Source organism: Lithobates pipiens, unplaced genomic scaffold (assembly GCF_037356315.1).
Source record: "Lithobates pipiens isolate NorthernLeopardFrog02 unplaced genomic scaffold, aLitPip1_a1.2 Scaffold_1, whole genome shotgun sequence".
Classification (NCBI taxonomy): Eukaryota; Metazoa; Chordata; class Amphibia; order Anura; family Ranidae; genus Lithobates; species Lithobates pipiens.
Window position 1 is genome coordinate 92,289,898 of NW_027507685.1, and position 16,682 is coordinate 92,306,579.

General features: G+C 48.7%; 1 protein-coding gene across 1 annotated transcript in view; it reads left to right on the plus strand.

The window, feature by feature from the left end:
- LOC143948006 (rho GTPase-activating protein 6-like) overlaps positions 1-16,682 on the plus strand; it is a 203,079-nt gene that overhangs the window by 112,505 nt on the left and 73,892 nt on the right. The window contains exon 5 of the mRNA XM_077465170.1: positions 4,138-4,333. Coding sequence (XP_077321296.1) covers positions 4,138-4,333 — 196 coding nt within the window. The remainder of the gene's footprint in view (positions 1-4,137; positions 4,334-16,682) is intronic.

Here is a 16,682-nt window from a genome sequence, read left to right on the forward strand (position 1 = left end):
GAAATGAAGCCGAAAGGCTCCACTTCCTGATTCCCATACCCAAGATGGCGGTGGTGGCAGCACCCGAAAGACAATCGAGAGATCGGCTTCGGGTGCCGACATCGCGGGCGCGCTGGGCGGGTAAGTGTCACTATTTTAAAAGTCAGCAGCTACAGTATTTGTAGCTGCTGGCTTTTAAAAAATAAAACGGCAGAACTCCCGGCGGACTCCCGCTTTATTCACAGTATAAATATTGCTGTTCTGTAAAGCCCTCAAAGGTTTGTTAGAGAACCTTAGTGAACAAAAAGCATCATGAAGGCCAAGGAACACACCAGACAGGTCAGGGATAAAGTTGTGGAGAAGATTAAAGCAGGGTTAGGTTATAAAAAAATATCCCAATCGTTGAACATCTCACGGAGCACTGTTCAATCCATCATCGGAAAATGGAAAGAGTTTGGCACAACTGCAAACCTACTAAGACATGGCTGTCCACCTAAACTGACAGGCCGGGCAAGGAGAGCATACATCAGAGAAGAACCCAAGAGGCCCATGGTAACTCTGGAGGAGCTGCAGAGATCCACAGCTCAGGTGGGAGAATCTGTCCACGTGACAACTATTAGTCATGCTCTCCACAAATCTGGCCTTTATGGAAGAGTGGCAAGAAGAAAGCCATTGTTGAAAGAAAACCATGAGAAGTCCCTTTTGCAGTTTGCGAGAATCCATGTGGGGGACACAGCAAACATGTGGAAGAAGGTGCTCTAGTCAGATGAGACCAAAATGAGACCAAAATTTTTGGCCTAAAAGCAAAACGTTGTGTGGTGGAAAGCTAACACTGCGTATCACCCTGAACACACCATCCCCACCGTGAAACATGGTGGTGGCAGCATCATGTTGTGGGGTTGCTTTTCTTCAGCAGGGTCGGGGAAGCTGGTCAGAATTGATGGGAAGATGGTTGAAGCCAAATACAGGCAATCTCAGAAGAAAACCTGTTATGCCGCGTACACACGACCGGACTTTCCGGCTGACTAGGTCCGACGGAATCAGTCCGTTGGACAATCCGATCATGTGTGGGTTAATTTGATAGTTTTTCACATAAAAAAAAAATCAGATGGACCTAGAAATAGAACATGTTTTAAATCTGTCCGACAGACTCAATTCCTAGGAAGAGAAAACCGTTTGTCTTTATGCTGGTCCGACGGACCAAATAAGACGCAAGGGAAGCTATTGGCTACTGGCTATTGAACTTCCTTTTTTAGTGCCGTCTTGCGTCATCACATTCAAAACGAATGGACTAAGTCCGTTCGTGTATGGGCAAGTCCGTTCGTTTGGAAGGTCCGTTGGAACTCTGCTGAAAGTCCCTCGGGAATACCGTCGGACCTAGTCTGCCGGAAAGTCCAGTCATGTGTATGCGGCATTAGAGTCTGCAAAAGTCTTGAGACTGGGGCGTAGGTTCACCTTCCAGCAGGACAATGACCCTAAACATACAACCAGAGCTACAATGGAATGGTTTAGATCAAAGCATATTCATGTGTTATACCCCGTACACACGAGGTAAAACACATGAATATGCTTTGATCTAAACCATTCCATTGCATACACACAATCACGCAAGTTCGCTGAACTTTCGACCATCAAGAACGTGGTGACGTACAACACTACGACAAGCCAAGAAAATGAAGTTCACTGCTTCCGAGCATGCGTCTAATTGTTCCCGAGCATGCATAGGAATTTTGCGCGTCGGAATTTGTACAGACGATCGGAATTTCCGATCGGAACTTTTTCTGACCGTAAAATTGAGAACATGTTCTCAATCTTTTGATGGTGGGAATTCGGCCAGCAAAAGTCCAATGGAGCATACACACGGTCGCATTTTCTGACCAAAAGCTCTCATCGGTCTTTTGCTGACCGAATTTCCGATTGTGTGTACGGGGCATTAAAATGGTCCAGTCACAGTCCAGACCTAAATCCAATTGAGAATCTGTGGCAAGACTTGAAAATTGCTTTTCACAGATGCCCTCCATCCAATCTGACAGAACTTGAGATATTTTGCAAAGAAGAATGGGCAAAAATGTCCCTCTCTAGATGTGCAAAGCTGGTAGAGACATCCCCAAAAAAAGACTTGCAGCTGTAATTGCAGTGAAAGGGGGTTCTACAAAGTACTGACTCTGAATACAAATGCACGTCACACTTTTCACACACGAAACAAAGGGGCAAGGGGGAAAGAAAAACTTAGCATGGGCTACTCCGACAGCAGGCAACCATGCACCCCCCAATGGAATCGAGGACTATTTTTATACCCAGATGGAAACAACAAATATAAATAAAAGAACTTTTATTTTGAAAAGAATTATGAATTTAAAAACAGCTGTTGACAATCAACATAGTAACAATAAACAATTGTACAATCAAATGATACCCCGACCTCCGGCCCCTTTCACACATGCGGATGGTATGTCCGTATTTCATCCATCCGTTTGCGGATGAAATACGGACATACATTCATCCCTATGGGATAGCGGGTGTCTGCAGATGAGCATCCGCAGACACCCGATTTCGTCCGCCTCCGCAACAGTCCGATTCTGCAGACGGAGGAAAATCCTATTTTTCTATCCGTCTGCAGAGCGGATCGGACGAACATGGACACACGGTCCGTGTTCGTCCGATCCCCATAGAGGAGAGCGGAGATCTGACAGGGCGGTCCCTGCACAGTGTGCGGAGACCGCCCTGTCCGCAGCCGGCTCAGCGGGGACAACGGAGCGATCCCCGCTGAGCGAGCGGATCTTCACGGGGCGGATCATTACTGATCCGCCCCTTGTGAAAAAGGCCTAACATAGGAAAGTTCAGGGTACAGCGACTAATGTCCAAGTTGATCGTATATTTCAACTAGTTTCGCGACTGAAAGTCGCTTCTTCAGGAAATTTCTTGGTACAAATCTAGAGTTAAATACACATTGTCAAAATTATTAACATAGTGCAAAAAAATGTATCTCAAAATCACATTTTGCGGAGTATTTATTGTAAATATAATTAATACTACAAAGCATACGGCTCACCGCTGGAAACTCCAAAAACGGGCCAAAATAGAGCACCGGTGGCTCCCACTATTAGGGGTTTAACACCCCCAGGGCTGACAAGGGAGGTTTGGTGTACAGAGTCAACTATAAGGAAGAAAATAAAATGTATGTAATTTACAGATAATGGATAATGCAATGATATAATGGGCCACACAGAAAAATAAAGGGGCGGGGGGGAGAAAAAGAGGGAGGGAGGTGAATAGAAGGGAAAGGGGGAACACAAGAAATAAATAAAAAACAATTAAAAAAAGGGGGAGGGGGGGGGGAAATTGGAGAGAAAAGAAAAGTGTGGTACATTAATCAATTTTAATGAGGGGTTAACATACCTATACAGCCATAGGTGTGTATCAAAATATACGAGTTATAATCCAGATCATGAATCGCTGTGTTAGTCACGCAAAGCTTTTTTAAGGTTAATAAAGTATATGTCCACTGTTAGTAATCCTCAATTGATGAAGCAGATAAGGGCTTTGCTGGGTTTAGCCTCCGGAATGATTCTAATGGATCAAGCATATATTATGTTAGTTGAATTGGGATCAACTCCACTCCAATGTATATGATTAATAGGAAGCCAAAAAACAAAGCCTATTGCCATAAGTGTATTTTTACCTGTGTAGCACTGTAATCGGTCCGGGTGGATTTTTTTTGCTCTGCCTAGGAGCCATCGAACAGGTGGCTCCTTTTATCCTCCAACTACGTGACTGCGCGCACAGGCCCGCTGTCGGAGTAACCAATGCTAAGTTTTTCTTTACCCCACCCTGGCAGAGTCCAGCCTGTCGTGGACACGCCCCCGAGGGGTAAGTCATAGTACTGTTTGGAGCTCACAGTACCACTGCAACGAATTGGCCCCACACAGGTCAAGATATGCATCATTTGCAAATGGCAGAACCAGAGGGAACCACCCCAATGGCTCATAGACAAGGGTCATCAAACTGATTGCTGGGTATTTCTGAACGAAAGCTTGAGAGATCACAGTTAGGGTCCATGTTAGAGAGCAAGTACATATCTGAACTAGTTACATATTCTTTATAGACTTGCTTCAAGGGTCTTAAATAATTCGATTTATGCATTTGTGTTGTATTTAGGGGGCTCTCTCTGTGGATTGCATAACCGAGCTAGACGATGGAGAAGATCGTCTTCTTGAAGCCCTTCAGTTGTCCCATTCCGAAGAACTGAGCTTTCAACATAAGAATAGCGGCACCCTTCGTTTAAGTTTAAATCCCATCTACAGACAAGTACCTCGCATTGTAGAGAGATGTTGCTCTTATATAGAGCAGTATGGTATGATTCTTGATGTCTTTTTGCGGGAAAAAAAAAATATATATAAGATACATGAGTATGCCTAAACTGAGGAAAAAATTTTGATATATTTTTGGGGGATATTTATTATAGCAAAACGTAAAAAATGTGTTTTTTTTCAAAATTGTCGCTCTTTTTTTGTTTATAACACAAAAAATAAAAATGGCAGGGGTGATGAAATACCACCAAAAGAAAGCTCTGGGGAAAAAAGGACGTCAATTTTGTTTGGGAGCCACATTGCAGTTAAAGCGACGCAGTGCCGAATCGCAAAAAGTGCTCTGGTCTTTGGCCAGCAAAATGGTCCGGGGCTTAAGTGGTTAAAGGATAGAGACAGACTATCAAACAAAAGCCCAGAGAAAAAACACATTAAAAAAGTTGTAAATTGAGTTGATCCCCAAGTAAAACATGACTTAGTACTTGGTGGAAAAACCCTTGTTGGCAAGCACAAAGGTCAGACGTTTCTGGTAGTTGGTGACCAGGTTTGCACACATCTCAGGAGGGATTTTGGTCCACTCTTCTTTACAGATCTTCCCTAAATCTTTAAGGTTTCTTGGCTGTCGCTTGGCAACTTGAAGTTTCAGCTCCCTCCATAAATTTTCTATAGATCTGGAAACTGGCTAGGCCACTCCATGACCCTAATGTGCTTCTTCTTCTTGAGCCAATCCGTTGTTGCCCTTGGTGGTATGTTTTGGGTCATTGCTGGAAGACCCATCCAGGACCCGTCTTCAGTGTTCTAGTTGAGAGCCAATGTGCTCAATTTTGGTCTCATCTGACCACCAAAGTTTATCCCAAAATCCTTCTCTAAATCATTTAGATGTTCATTGGCAAACTTCAGAGGGGCCTGTACATGTGCCTTCTTGAGGAGGGGGACCTTGTGGGTGTTGCAGGATTTCAATCCATGGCGGAGTATTGTGTTACTAACAGGGGTGACCCATCCATTAGGGGCGCCCGGGCCCCAACCCCCTCTCTCCTCGCCACCCCCCCAGATGGTAATGGATAGATCCATGCATGGCACAAATATATCAATGGCTGCCGCAGCCGCCCTCTATTCATGCGTCTGACCCCTTTCAGGACACCGGGTGTATGAATTACAGTGGGTAGGTTTTTTCTTTTTTTTTAACCACTTCCCAACCGGCCAATGTACATATACGGCCGGGTGGGAGCCGCCTCCTTCTGACTGGACGTTCAGGAACGTCCTTCAGAAGGAGGGGGATCGCGCGCTCAGCGGCGCGATCCGATGCGCTCGTGTCACCCGGACACGGCACATCTCGGATTGGCAGGAGGGCTCTGTGACTGGCCCTCCTGATCACATGACAGCCGTGTCCAATCAGTCGTCATGTGATCAAAACAAACAGCCGGTTGCTAGGCAATCGGCTCTCCTCTCCTCACACGGAAGTCGTCGCTGAGAAGAGGAGAGCAGATCGCTGCAGCCGGCTGGTGATCAGTGAGTATGAGCTGTTTTTACAGCTTTTTACTCACTGATCACTAGTTTAGTGTCACCACACAGTGTAAACACGCATGTCCCCAAAACACACATGTCCCCAAATAAAAAAACATATGTCCCACTAAAATCACATGTCCCAATGATTATCTGCACACATATGTACGTGATCACCTGCACACATATGTACGTGATCATTTCCGTACATATGTCCGTGATCACACAAACCAATTATTATACACTTAACAGAATTTTTTTTACCAAAAACATGTAGCAGAATACATTTTGGCTTAAATTTAGGACAAAATTTGATTTTATTGGATTTCTTTTAAAATAGAAAAAAGAAAATATTGCTTTTTTTCCAAATTTACTGCGTAGCATGACCACGCAATTGTCACTGAAATTGCGAGAGCGTTAAAAGCTGAAAATTGGGCTGGGAAGGAAGGGGGTGAAAGTGCCCTGTATTGTAGTGGTTAAGAACCTGATTAGAGCCAGGGGCTCAGGACGCAGAGGATGCGTCCAGAGACCACCCAGGTGTTTTCCAGCAGCAAATTAAAATTTGCTGTTGCAAAACTGATCCTCCTCCCCGGCCAATTGGGAAGCAGGTCTGATACCTGTCACCCGATTGGCTGAAAGGACAGACGATCTTATTTGATGCCTAGGAGGAGGGGGGGAGGCACAAAGCGGAAGCCAGAAGGAGAAAAGCCGTCTGGTCCCCGCTGATGCCTGGATGCCCAATCCCTGCCGGCGCTCTTCAGATGCCTTGTAAGTGCCGGTGAACCGACCAGTGGACAGAGGGGTATGAGTTACTGTGGGGGGTTCAATTGCTGCCCCCCCAAACAAAACACCAGCTACCACTGGTTACCAATGGTTTGATTGATGACTGTGGTCCCAACTGCCTTGTGATCATTTACAAGCTCCTCCCGTGTAGTTCTGGGCTGATCCCTCACTTTTCTCATATCCAGGGAGGGATGTACAGACCTCTATAGGATAGACATAGGCACCCTGACTGCCATTAGGTATCGGGAGGAAATCCTTGGACCAGGCCCAGACTGGGACAAAAAAATAGGCCCGGGCATTTTGGAATGAGCAGCCCATGACATCTTAACCGGCCCCTTTCCCACTTTCCATCCTGATGAATCCCCCTGTAGAGGGGAGGGGGAAACCCAGCAAAAGTGCGGGGGGCGATGGGGACAGGGAAAGAGCGAGGGGCAGAGAGCACAGGGAAGAACCTTGAGAACATGGGGTGGGGCGAGAGCACAGGGAGGCTGGAGAGCACTGTGGGGGGGAGGCGTAGAGCATGGGGGGCAGAGAGCACAGGGGAGAGGCAGAGAACACAGAGAGGAAGAGGCGAGCACAAGGGGGCCGGAGAGCATGGGGGGCTGGAGAGCACAGGGAGTGGGGGTTGGAGAGCACAAAGGGAAGCAAAAACACAGGGTGGGGCAGAGAGTACGGGGGGAGGTGGAGAGCACAGGGGGGAGGCAGAGATCATTGGGGGGCTGTAGAGCACTGGGGGGAGGTGGAGGGCACAGGGGGGCAGCAGAGAGCATGAGAAGAGGAGGAGAGAGCAGGGGGTAGGCGGAGATCACTGGGAGAGAGGCGTAGGGCACAGGGGGCAGTGTAGAGCATGGGGGAGGTGGAGATCATGGGGGGCTGGAGAGCACTGGGGGGGCTAGAGAGCACTGGGGGAGAGGCAGAGGGTACAGGTGGGACCATAGAGCATGGGGGGGCTAGAGAGCACTGGGGGGCTAGAGAGCACTGGGGGCAGCGTAGAGCATGGATCTTCAAACTATGGCCCTCCAGTTGTTCGGAAACTACAATTCCCATCAGGCCTAGTCATGTCTGTGAATGTCAGAGTTTTACAATGCCTCATGGGATGTGTAGTTTCGCAACAGCTGGAGGGCCGTAGTTTGAGGATCCCTGGCGTAGAGGATGGGGGCAGTGGAGAGCACAGGGAGAGAGACGGTGGGCATGGGGGGGAGGTGGAGAGCACAGGAGGGAGGTGGCTAAAAGAGGGGGGCGGTGAAGAGCACAGGGGGAGGGACACAGGGGGCAGCATAGAGCATGGGGGGAGGTGGAGAGCACAGGAGGGAAATGGAGAGCACAGGGGGTGAGGCGCAGGGCACAGGGAGAAGCGTAGAGCATGCAAGGGAGGTGGAGAGCACAGGAGGGAGATGGAGAGCACAGGGGGTGAGGCGCAGGGCACAGGTGGGCAGCATAGAGCATGGGGGGAGGTGGAGATCACAGGGGAAGGTGAAAAGCACAGGGGGAGAGGCGGAGGGCACAGGGGGGCAGCGTAGAGCATGGGGAGGTGGAGAACACAGGAGGGAGATGGCAAGAACAGGGGGGCTGGAGAGCACTTGAGGGTACTAGAGAGCATTGGGGGAGGTGAAGTGCACAGGGGGGCAGCGTAGAACATGGGAGGAGGTGGAGAGCACAGGAGGGAGGTGGAGAGCACAGGGGGAAAGTCAGAGGGCACAGTGGGGCAGCGTAGAGCATGGGGGATGCATGGGGGAGGTGGAGAGTACTGGGTGGAGGTGGAGAGCACAGGGGGGCTTGTAGAGCACTGGGGGAGAAGTGGAGGGCACAGGGGGGCAGCGGAGAGCATGGGGAGGTGGAGAGCACAGGGGGCAGCGGAGAGCATGGGGGAGGTGGAGAGCAACGGAGAGCACAGGGGGGCAGCGGAGACCATGGGGGGGAGGTGGAGAGCACAGGGAGAGAGACGGAGAGCACAGGGGGGCAGCGGAGACCATGGGGGGAGGTGGAGAGCACAGAAGGGAGGTGGAGAGCACTGGGGGAGGTGAAGAGCACAGGGGGAAAGCGTAGAGCATGGGGGGAGGTAAAAAAGCACAGGGAGGAGAGGCGGAGGGCACAGGGGGCAGCGAAGAGCATGGGGGAGGTGGATATGACAGTGAGAGAGAGGCAGAGGCCACAGGGGGGCAGCAGAGAGCACTGGGTGGGTTAGAGAGCACTGCGGGGGGGGGTAGAGATGAGCAGGATAGGAGGAGTAGTGGGGTGGTTGCATATAGAAGAATTATTCTCTCCATCTTCCTCCCGCAGTACCTGAAAGTCTGCGAGAGGGAGAGGAGTAGAAGCAGGCATTCAGAGGCTGCAGGAGGAAGATACACAGAATGATTCTTCTATATGCAGCCGCCCCACCTCTCCTCCTATTCAGGTTACAGGTGGCCACACTTACTTTCTCTCTGATCCGACTGCATCAGGCTCCTCTCCCCTTCGTGGTCACGTCCGTGGCGCCAATGGCTAAACTATATTGGCAGCCATGGCTCCTCTAGCTCCTCCCCCCTTCATGTCTCAGTCCCCCTTGTGCCGATGGCTGAGCCTGAGCTGATCTGGCAGCCGGGGGGCCGCGGAAAGGTTAGGGGACTGACGTGGGCTTAAAGAGCAGCCTGCCTTGGCCCCGCAAACAAGGACAAGCGACCTGGTGGCCCCGGCCCACCGGGCAAATGCCCGGTTTGCCCTATGGCCAATCCAGGCCTGACCAGAGACTGCGGATCTAATTCAGGAGATGACCAGAGACTGCGGATCTAATTCAGGAGATGACCAGAGACTGCGGATCTATTACAGGAGATGACCAGAGACTGCGGATCTAATACAGGAGATGACCAGAGACTGCAAATCTAATACAAGAGATGACCAGAGACTGCGGATCTAATACAGGAGATGACCAGAGACTGCGGATCTAATACAGGAGGAGATGACCAGAGACTGTGGATCTAATACAAGAGATGACCAGAGACTGCGGATCTAATACAAGAGATGACCAGAGACTGCGGATCTAATACAAGAGATGACCAGAGACTGCGGATCTATTACAGGAGATGACCAGAGACTGCGGATCTATTACAGGAGATGACCAGAGACTGCGGATCTATTACAGGAGATGACCAGAGACTGCGGATCTATTACAGGAGATGACCAGAGATTGCGGATCAAATACAGGAGATGACCAGAGACTGCAGATCTAATACAGGAGATGACCAGAGACTGCGGATCTATTATAGGAGATGACCAGAGACTGCGGATCTATTACAGGAGATGACCAGAGACTGTGGATCTATTACAGGAGATGACCAGAGACTGCGGATCTATTACAGGAGATGACCAGTGGTGATGTACGAACTTCCAACGGGATGTTTCGCAAACGGGGCCCACGAACGAGGCCGATAGTTCGCGAACCGTAACGTTCGCGGCGGGCCCCATTGACTTCAATGGGAGGCGAACTACAAGCATTCTTTTTTTTTTTTATATGTGAAATTGTGACAATTCAGGACTGTGGAGTGCATGAAGGCAATGGAGGAGAGGGAAGGTCAGGGTAGGCAAAGAAGAGGGGGCAGGAGATGATCACCAGCAGCGTGACATACAGCAATGACACCAGCACCGTGATATACAGCGCTGACACCAGCACCGTGATATACAGCAATGACACCTGCACCGTGATAGAGTGATCTGACAGCAGCACCGCGATAGAGAGCACTGACATCAGCAGCGTGACATAAAGCACTGACACCAGCACTGTGATATACAGCACTGACAGCAGCACCCTGATAGAGAGCACTGACATCAGCAGCGTGACATACAGCAATGACACCCGCACTGTGATAGAGTGATCTGACACCAGCACCGTGATAGAGAACACGGACACCAGCACCGTGATATACAGCACTGACACCTGCACCGTAAGCAGCCCCAGGAGGAAGTCAGGATAGCACAGGGATGGTGGGAACCCCTCATAATAAGCAGCCCCAGGAGGAAGTCAGCACAGCACAGGGATGGTGGGAGCCCCTCATAATAAGCAGCCCCAGGAGGAAGTCAGCAAAGCACAGGGATGGTGGGAGCCCCTCATAATAAGCAGCCCCAGGAGGAAGTCAGCACAGCACAGGGATGGTGAACTTTACAAACCTACAGGTCATATTTGCAGCCACAAAATAATTACTAGCTGTGCACACATAGTCCCACCACATGGCCAATGACATAACACATGTATGAGGTGAATCTGGGATCGACAACTACAAGCATTCTTTTATTATATGTGAAATTCTGACAATTCAGGACTCTTGAGACAATGGAGGCGAGGGAAGGTCAGGGTAGGCAAAGAGGGTGCAGGAGATGATCACCAGCACCAGCACCGTGATATACCAGTCTTTAAGGAATAGCAGACTGTACCTCACCCAACCCTATGTACTGTAGTACCCTAGACCTTACCAGTCCTTATAAGGACCTTTGTGGAACTAGTAGGTTGTGAATGATTAGCAGACTGTACCTCAGTCCCTATACAGATAAAGGACTACTGCAGCAGAAGGGCAGCAGTCAAGTATAATAATCTTTCTATATTTGGAAGAAAGAATATTATACGTGTACAAGCCTATTACCATACCAGTCCTGAAAAGAACCTTTGTGGACCTAATGGTAACAGCTACTGATTAAACTGACTGTGCCTCACACACAGCTTCCTGCCTGTCCCTATTTAAACTGACAAAACAGAGGCTGCTGGAACAATAACTTGAATAGCACTTTTGTTCTTTTACACAGTAAACACGGAAGTCCGCTGGGCGAACGGCGGCAATAGTCCGCCGACGCGGGTGGACCGCGAACAGCAGAAATTCGCCGTGAAACGACCTTCTGGTGAACCGTTCGGCCATCCCTAATGACCAGAGACTGCGGCTGTATTAAAGGAGATGACCAGAGACTGCGGGTCTATTACAGGAGATGACCAGAGACTGCGGATCTAATACAGGAGATGATCAGAGACTGCGGATCTAATACAGGAGATGACCAGAGACTGCGGATCTAATACAGGAGATGACCAGAGACTGCGGATCTAATACAAGAGATGACCAGAGACTGCGGATCTAATACAGGAGGTGACCAGTGTGAAAGAGGTCTCTAAGAGAGACTGACCACTTTTATTTTTTATTAAGATCAGTTTAACCACCTCAATACAGTGCAGTTACACCCCCTTCCTGACCAGACCAATTTTCAGCTTTCAGCGCTCTCACAGTTTGAATGACAATTACTCAGTCATCCAACACTGTATCCATATGAAACTTGTGTCCTTTTTTCCACACAAATAGAGCTTTCTTTTAGTGGTATTTAATCACTAGTGGGATTTTTATTTTTTGTGCTATAAATAAAATAAAACGTAAATTTTGTGAAAAAAATGCCTTTTTCTTTGTTTCTGTCATACATTTTTGCTAATTAGTAATTTTTCTTCATAAATTTTGGCCAAAATTTATATGGCTACCTATCTTTGGTAAAAATAACCCACATTTAGTATATATTATTTGGTCTTTGTGAAAGTTATAGAGTCTACAAACTATGGTGCCAATCACTGAAAATTGATCACTTCTGATCAGGCCTTCAGTACATCAGATGTATCTCATTTCTTGAGACACTAACAAGTCAGGAAAGTACAAATACCCCCCAAATGACCCCTTTTTACAAAGTAGACATTCCAAGGTATTAAGTAAGTAGCATGGTGAGTTTTTTAAGTTGTCATTTTTTCCCACAATTCTTTGCAAAATTAAGATTTTTTTTATTATTATTTTTTTTTACAAAATTGTCATATTATCAGGTTATTTCTCACACACAGCATATGCATACAACAAATTACACCCCAAAATACATTCTGCTACTCTTCCCGAGTACGGTGATACAACATGTGTGAGACTTTTACACAGCCTGGCCACATACAGAGCACCAACATTGATGTAGTACCTTCAGACGTTCTACGAGCAAAAATGACGCATCTTATTTCTCATCCACCTATTACACTTTTAAAGGCCCTGGAGTACCAGGACAATGGAATTTCTCATGAAATGACCCCATTTTGGAAAGCAAACACCCCAACGTATAATCTGTGAGGCATAATGAGTCTTTTGAATGGTTATTATTTTTTCCAGAAGTTTTTGGAATATGTGGAAAAAAATTAAAACACATTTTTTTTTTTTTTACACAAAATTGTCAATTATATTTCTAACACATAGCATGTATATAGCAAAAATTACACCCCAAAATACATTCTGCTACTCCTCCCGAGTATGGTGATACCACATGTGTAGGACTTTTACACAGCCTGGCCACTTAGAGAGGCCGAACATTGAAGTAGTACGTTCAGGCGTTCTAGGAGCATAAATGACACATCTCATTTAATTCCTACCCATCACACTTTTGAAGGTCCTGGACCACCAGGATAATGAAGTTACCCACAAAATGACCCCATTTTGGAAAGCAAACACCCCAACGTATATTCTATGAGACATGGGCTGCAAATAGGTACTCGGGTACTCTGATGGTCTGGTGACAGGTACTCGGGTACTCTGATGGCCTGGTGACAGGTACTCGGGTACTCTGATGGCCTGGTGACAGGTACTCGGTACTCTGATGGCCTGGTGACAGGTACTCGGGTACTCTGATGGCCTGGTGACAGGTACTCTGATGGTTTGGTGACTGGTATTTGGGTACTCTGAAGGGTGGTGACAGGTACTCATATGGACTGTGACAGGTACTCAGGTATTCAGATGAACTGTGACAGGTACTTGGCTACTCAGATGAACTGTGACAGGTACTCGGGTACTCGGATGAACTGTGACAGGTACTCTGGTACACGGACTGTGACAGGTACTCGGGGACTCAGATGGGCTGTGACAGGTACTTGGTACTCTAATGGACTGTGACAGGTACTCGGTACTCTAATGGACTGTGACAGGTACTCGGTACTCTAATGGACTGTGACAGGTACTCGGTACTCTAATGGACTGTGACAGGTACTCGAGTACTCAGATGGGCTGTGACAGGTACTCGGGTACCCTGATGGGCTGTGACAGGTACTCGGGTACCCTGATGGACTGTGACAGGTACTCGGTACTCTAATGGACTGTGACAGGTACTCGGTATTCTAATGGACTGTGACAGGTACTTGGCTACTCAGATGAACTGTGACAGGTACTCGGGTACTCAGATGAACTGTGACAGGTACTCTGGTACACAGACTGTGACAGGTACTCGGGGACTCAGATGGGCTGTGACAGGTACTTGGTACTCTAATGGACTGTGACAGGTACTCGGTACTCTAATGGACCGTGACAGGTACTCGGGTACCCTGATGGGCCGTGACAGGTACTCGGGTACCCTGATGGGCCGTGACAGGTACTCGGGTACCCTGATGGGCCGTGACAGGTACTCGAGTACCCTGATGGGCCGTGACAGGTACTCGGGTACCCTGATGGGCCGTGACAGGTACTCGGGTACTCTGATGGGCTGGGACAGGTACTCGGGTACTCTGATGGGCTGGGACAGGTACTCGGGTACTCTGATGGGCTGGGACAGGTACTCGGGTACACTGATGGGCTGGGACAGGTACTCGGGTACTCTGATGGGCTGGGACAGGTACTCGGGTACTCTGATGGGCTGGGACAGGTACTCGGGTACTCTGATGGGCTGGGACAGGTACTTGGGTACTCTGATGGGCTGTGACAGGTACTCGGGTACCCTGATGGACTGTGACAGGTACTCGGTACTCTAATGGACTGTGACAGGTACTCGGTATTCTAATGGACTGTGACAGGTACTTGGCTACTCAGATGAACTGTGACAGGTACTCGGGTACTCAGATGAACTGTGACAGGTACTCTGGTACACGGACTGTGACAGGTACTCGGGGACTCAGATGGGCTGTGACAGGTACTTGGTACTCTAATGGACTGTGACAGGTACTCGGTACTCTAATGGACTGTGACAGGTACTCGGGTACCCTGATGGGCCGTGACAGGTACTCTGGTACCCTGATGGGCCATGACAGGTACTCGGGTACCCTGATGGGCCGTGACAGGTACTCGGGTACCCTGATGGGCCGTGACAGGTACTCGGGTACCCTGATGGGCCGTGACAGGTACTCGGGTTCTCTGATGGGCCGTGACAGGTACTCGGGTACTCTGATGAACTGCGACAGGTACTTGGGTACTCTGATGGGCTGTGACAGGTACTCGGGTACCCTGATGGGCTGGGACAGGTACTCTGGTACTCTGATGGGCTGGGACAGGTACTCGGGTACTCTGATGGGCTGGGACAGGTACTCGGGTACTCTGATGGGCTGGGACAGGTACTCGGGTACTCTGATGGGCTGGGACAGGTACTCGGGTACACTGATGGGCTGGGACAGGTACTCGGGTACTCTGATGGGCTGGGACAGGTACTCGGGTACTCTGATGGGCTGGGACAGGTACTCGGGTACTCTGATGGGCTGGGACAGGTACTCGGGTACTCTGATGGGCTGGGACAGGTACTCGGGTACTCTTATGGGCTGGGAAAGGTACTCGGGTACTCTGATGGGCTGGGACAGGTACTCGGGTACTCTGATGGGCTGGGACAGGTACTCGGGTACTCTGATGGGCTGGGACAGGTACTCGGGTACTCTGATGGGCTGGGAAAGGTACTCGGGTACTCTGATGGGCTGGGACAGGTACTCGGGTACTCAGATGGACTGTGACAGGTACTCGGGTACTCAGATGGACTGTGACAGGTACTCTGGTACACGGACTGTGACAGGTACTCTGGTACACGGACTGTGACAGGTACTCGGGGACTCAATGGGCTGTGACAGGTACTCGGGGACTCAGATGGGCTGTGACAGGTACTCGGGGACTCAGATGGGCTGTGACAGGTACTCGGTACTCTAATGGACTGTGACAGGTACTCGGTACTCTAATGGATTGTGACAGGTACTCGGTACTCTAATGGACTGTGACAGGTACTCGGTACTCTAATGGACTGTGACAGGTACTCGGCAGGCATGAAAAAAAAAAACACATTGGCAGGTATGAAAAAAATAAACACATTGGCAGGCATAAAAAAAACCACATTGGCAGGCATAAAAAAAAACACATTGGCAGGCATGAAAAAACCACATTGGCAGGCATGAAAAAAACACATTGGCAGGCATGAAAAAAACACATTGGCAGCATGAAAAAAACACATTGGCAGGCATGAAAAAAACACATTGGCAGGCATGAAAAAAACACATTGGCAGGCATGAAAAAAAACCACATTGGCAGGCATGAAAAAAAACCACATTGGCAGGCATGAAAAAAAACCACATTGGCAGGCATGAAAAAAAACCACATTGGCAGGCATGATTAAAAAAAAAAACACATTGGCAGGCATGATTAAAAAATAAAACACATTGGCAGGCATGATTAAAAAATAAAACACATTATCAGCCAAGATGCATAAAAAAATCTACATATATATGCCGGCAATAGTGTCACTTATCTTTTTAGCAGTTGCAGATAGTGATGGCCGAACGGTTCGCCCGGTGGTCGTTTTGCGGCAAATTTCGGCTGTTCGCGGTCCGCCCGGCGGACTTCCGTGTCTACTGTGTAAAAGAACTTTGATCTATGATGACACATCCATCATGGGGTACAGGACAGCCAATTGAGACATTACAGCACATGGACACTTGGACATTCCCCCTAGCTTATAAATACACCCGATCCGGCGGCCATTTTACATTCTTTCTTCTGTCACTATAGGGAGAGGTTGCTGTGTGGAACAGGGAGAGATTGCAGTGACCCGAATCGCTAGCTATTTGGTACACAAAAGTTCTTTTCAGGACTGGTATAGGTGTTAGGTGTAGTTCAGGATATAGGCTTGAGGCAGTGCTGTGCTAGTGATTGTTGCAGCAGCCTGAGTGTCTTTTGTCAGTGTAGAGAAAGGGACAGGACGGTGTGTGCTGCAGGGACAGTCAGTTTAATCATTAGCTGTTACTATCAGGTCCACAAAAGTGCTATTCCAGTTATTGTTCCAGCAGCCTCTGTTTTGTCAGTTTATATAGGGACAGGCAGGAAGCTGTGTGTGAGGCAGTGAGGGTCAGTT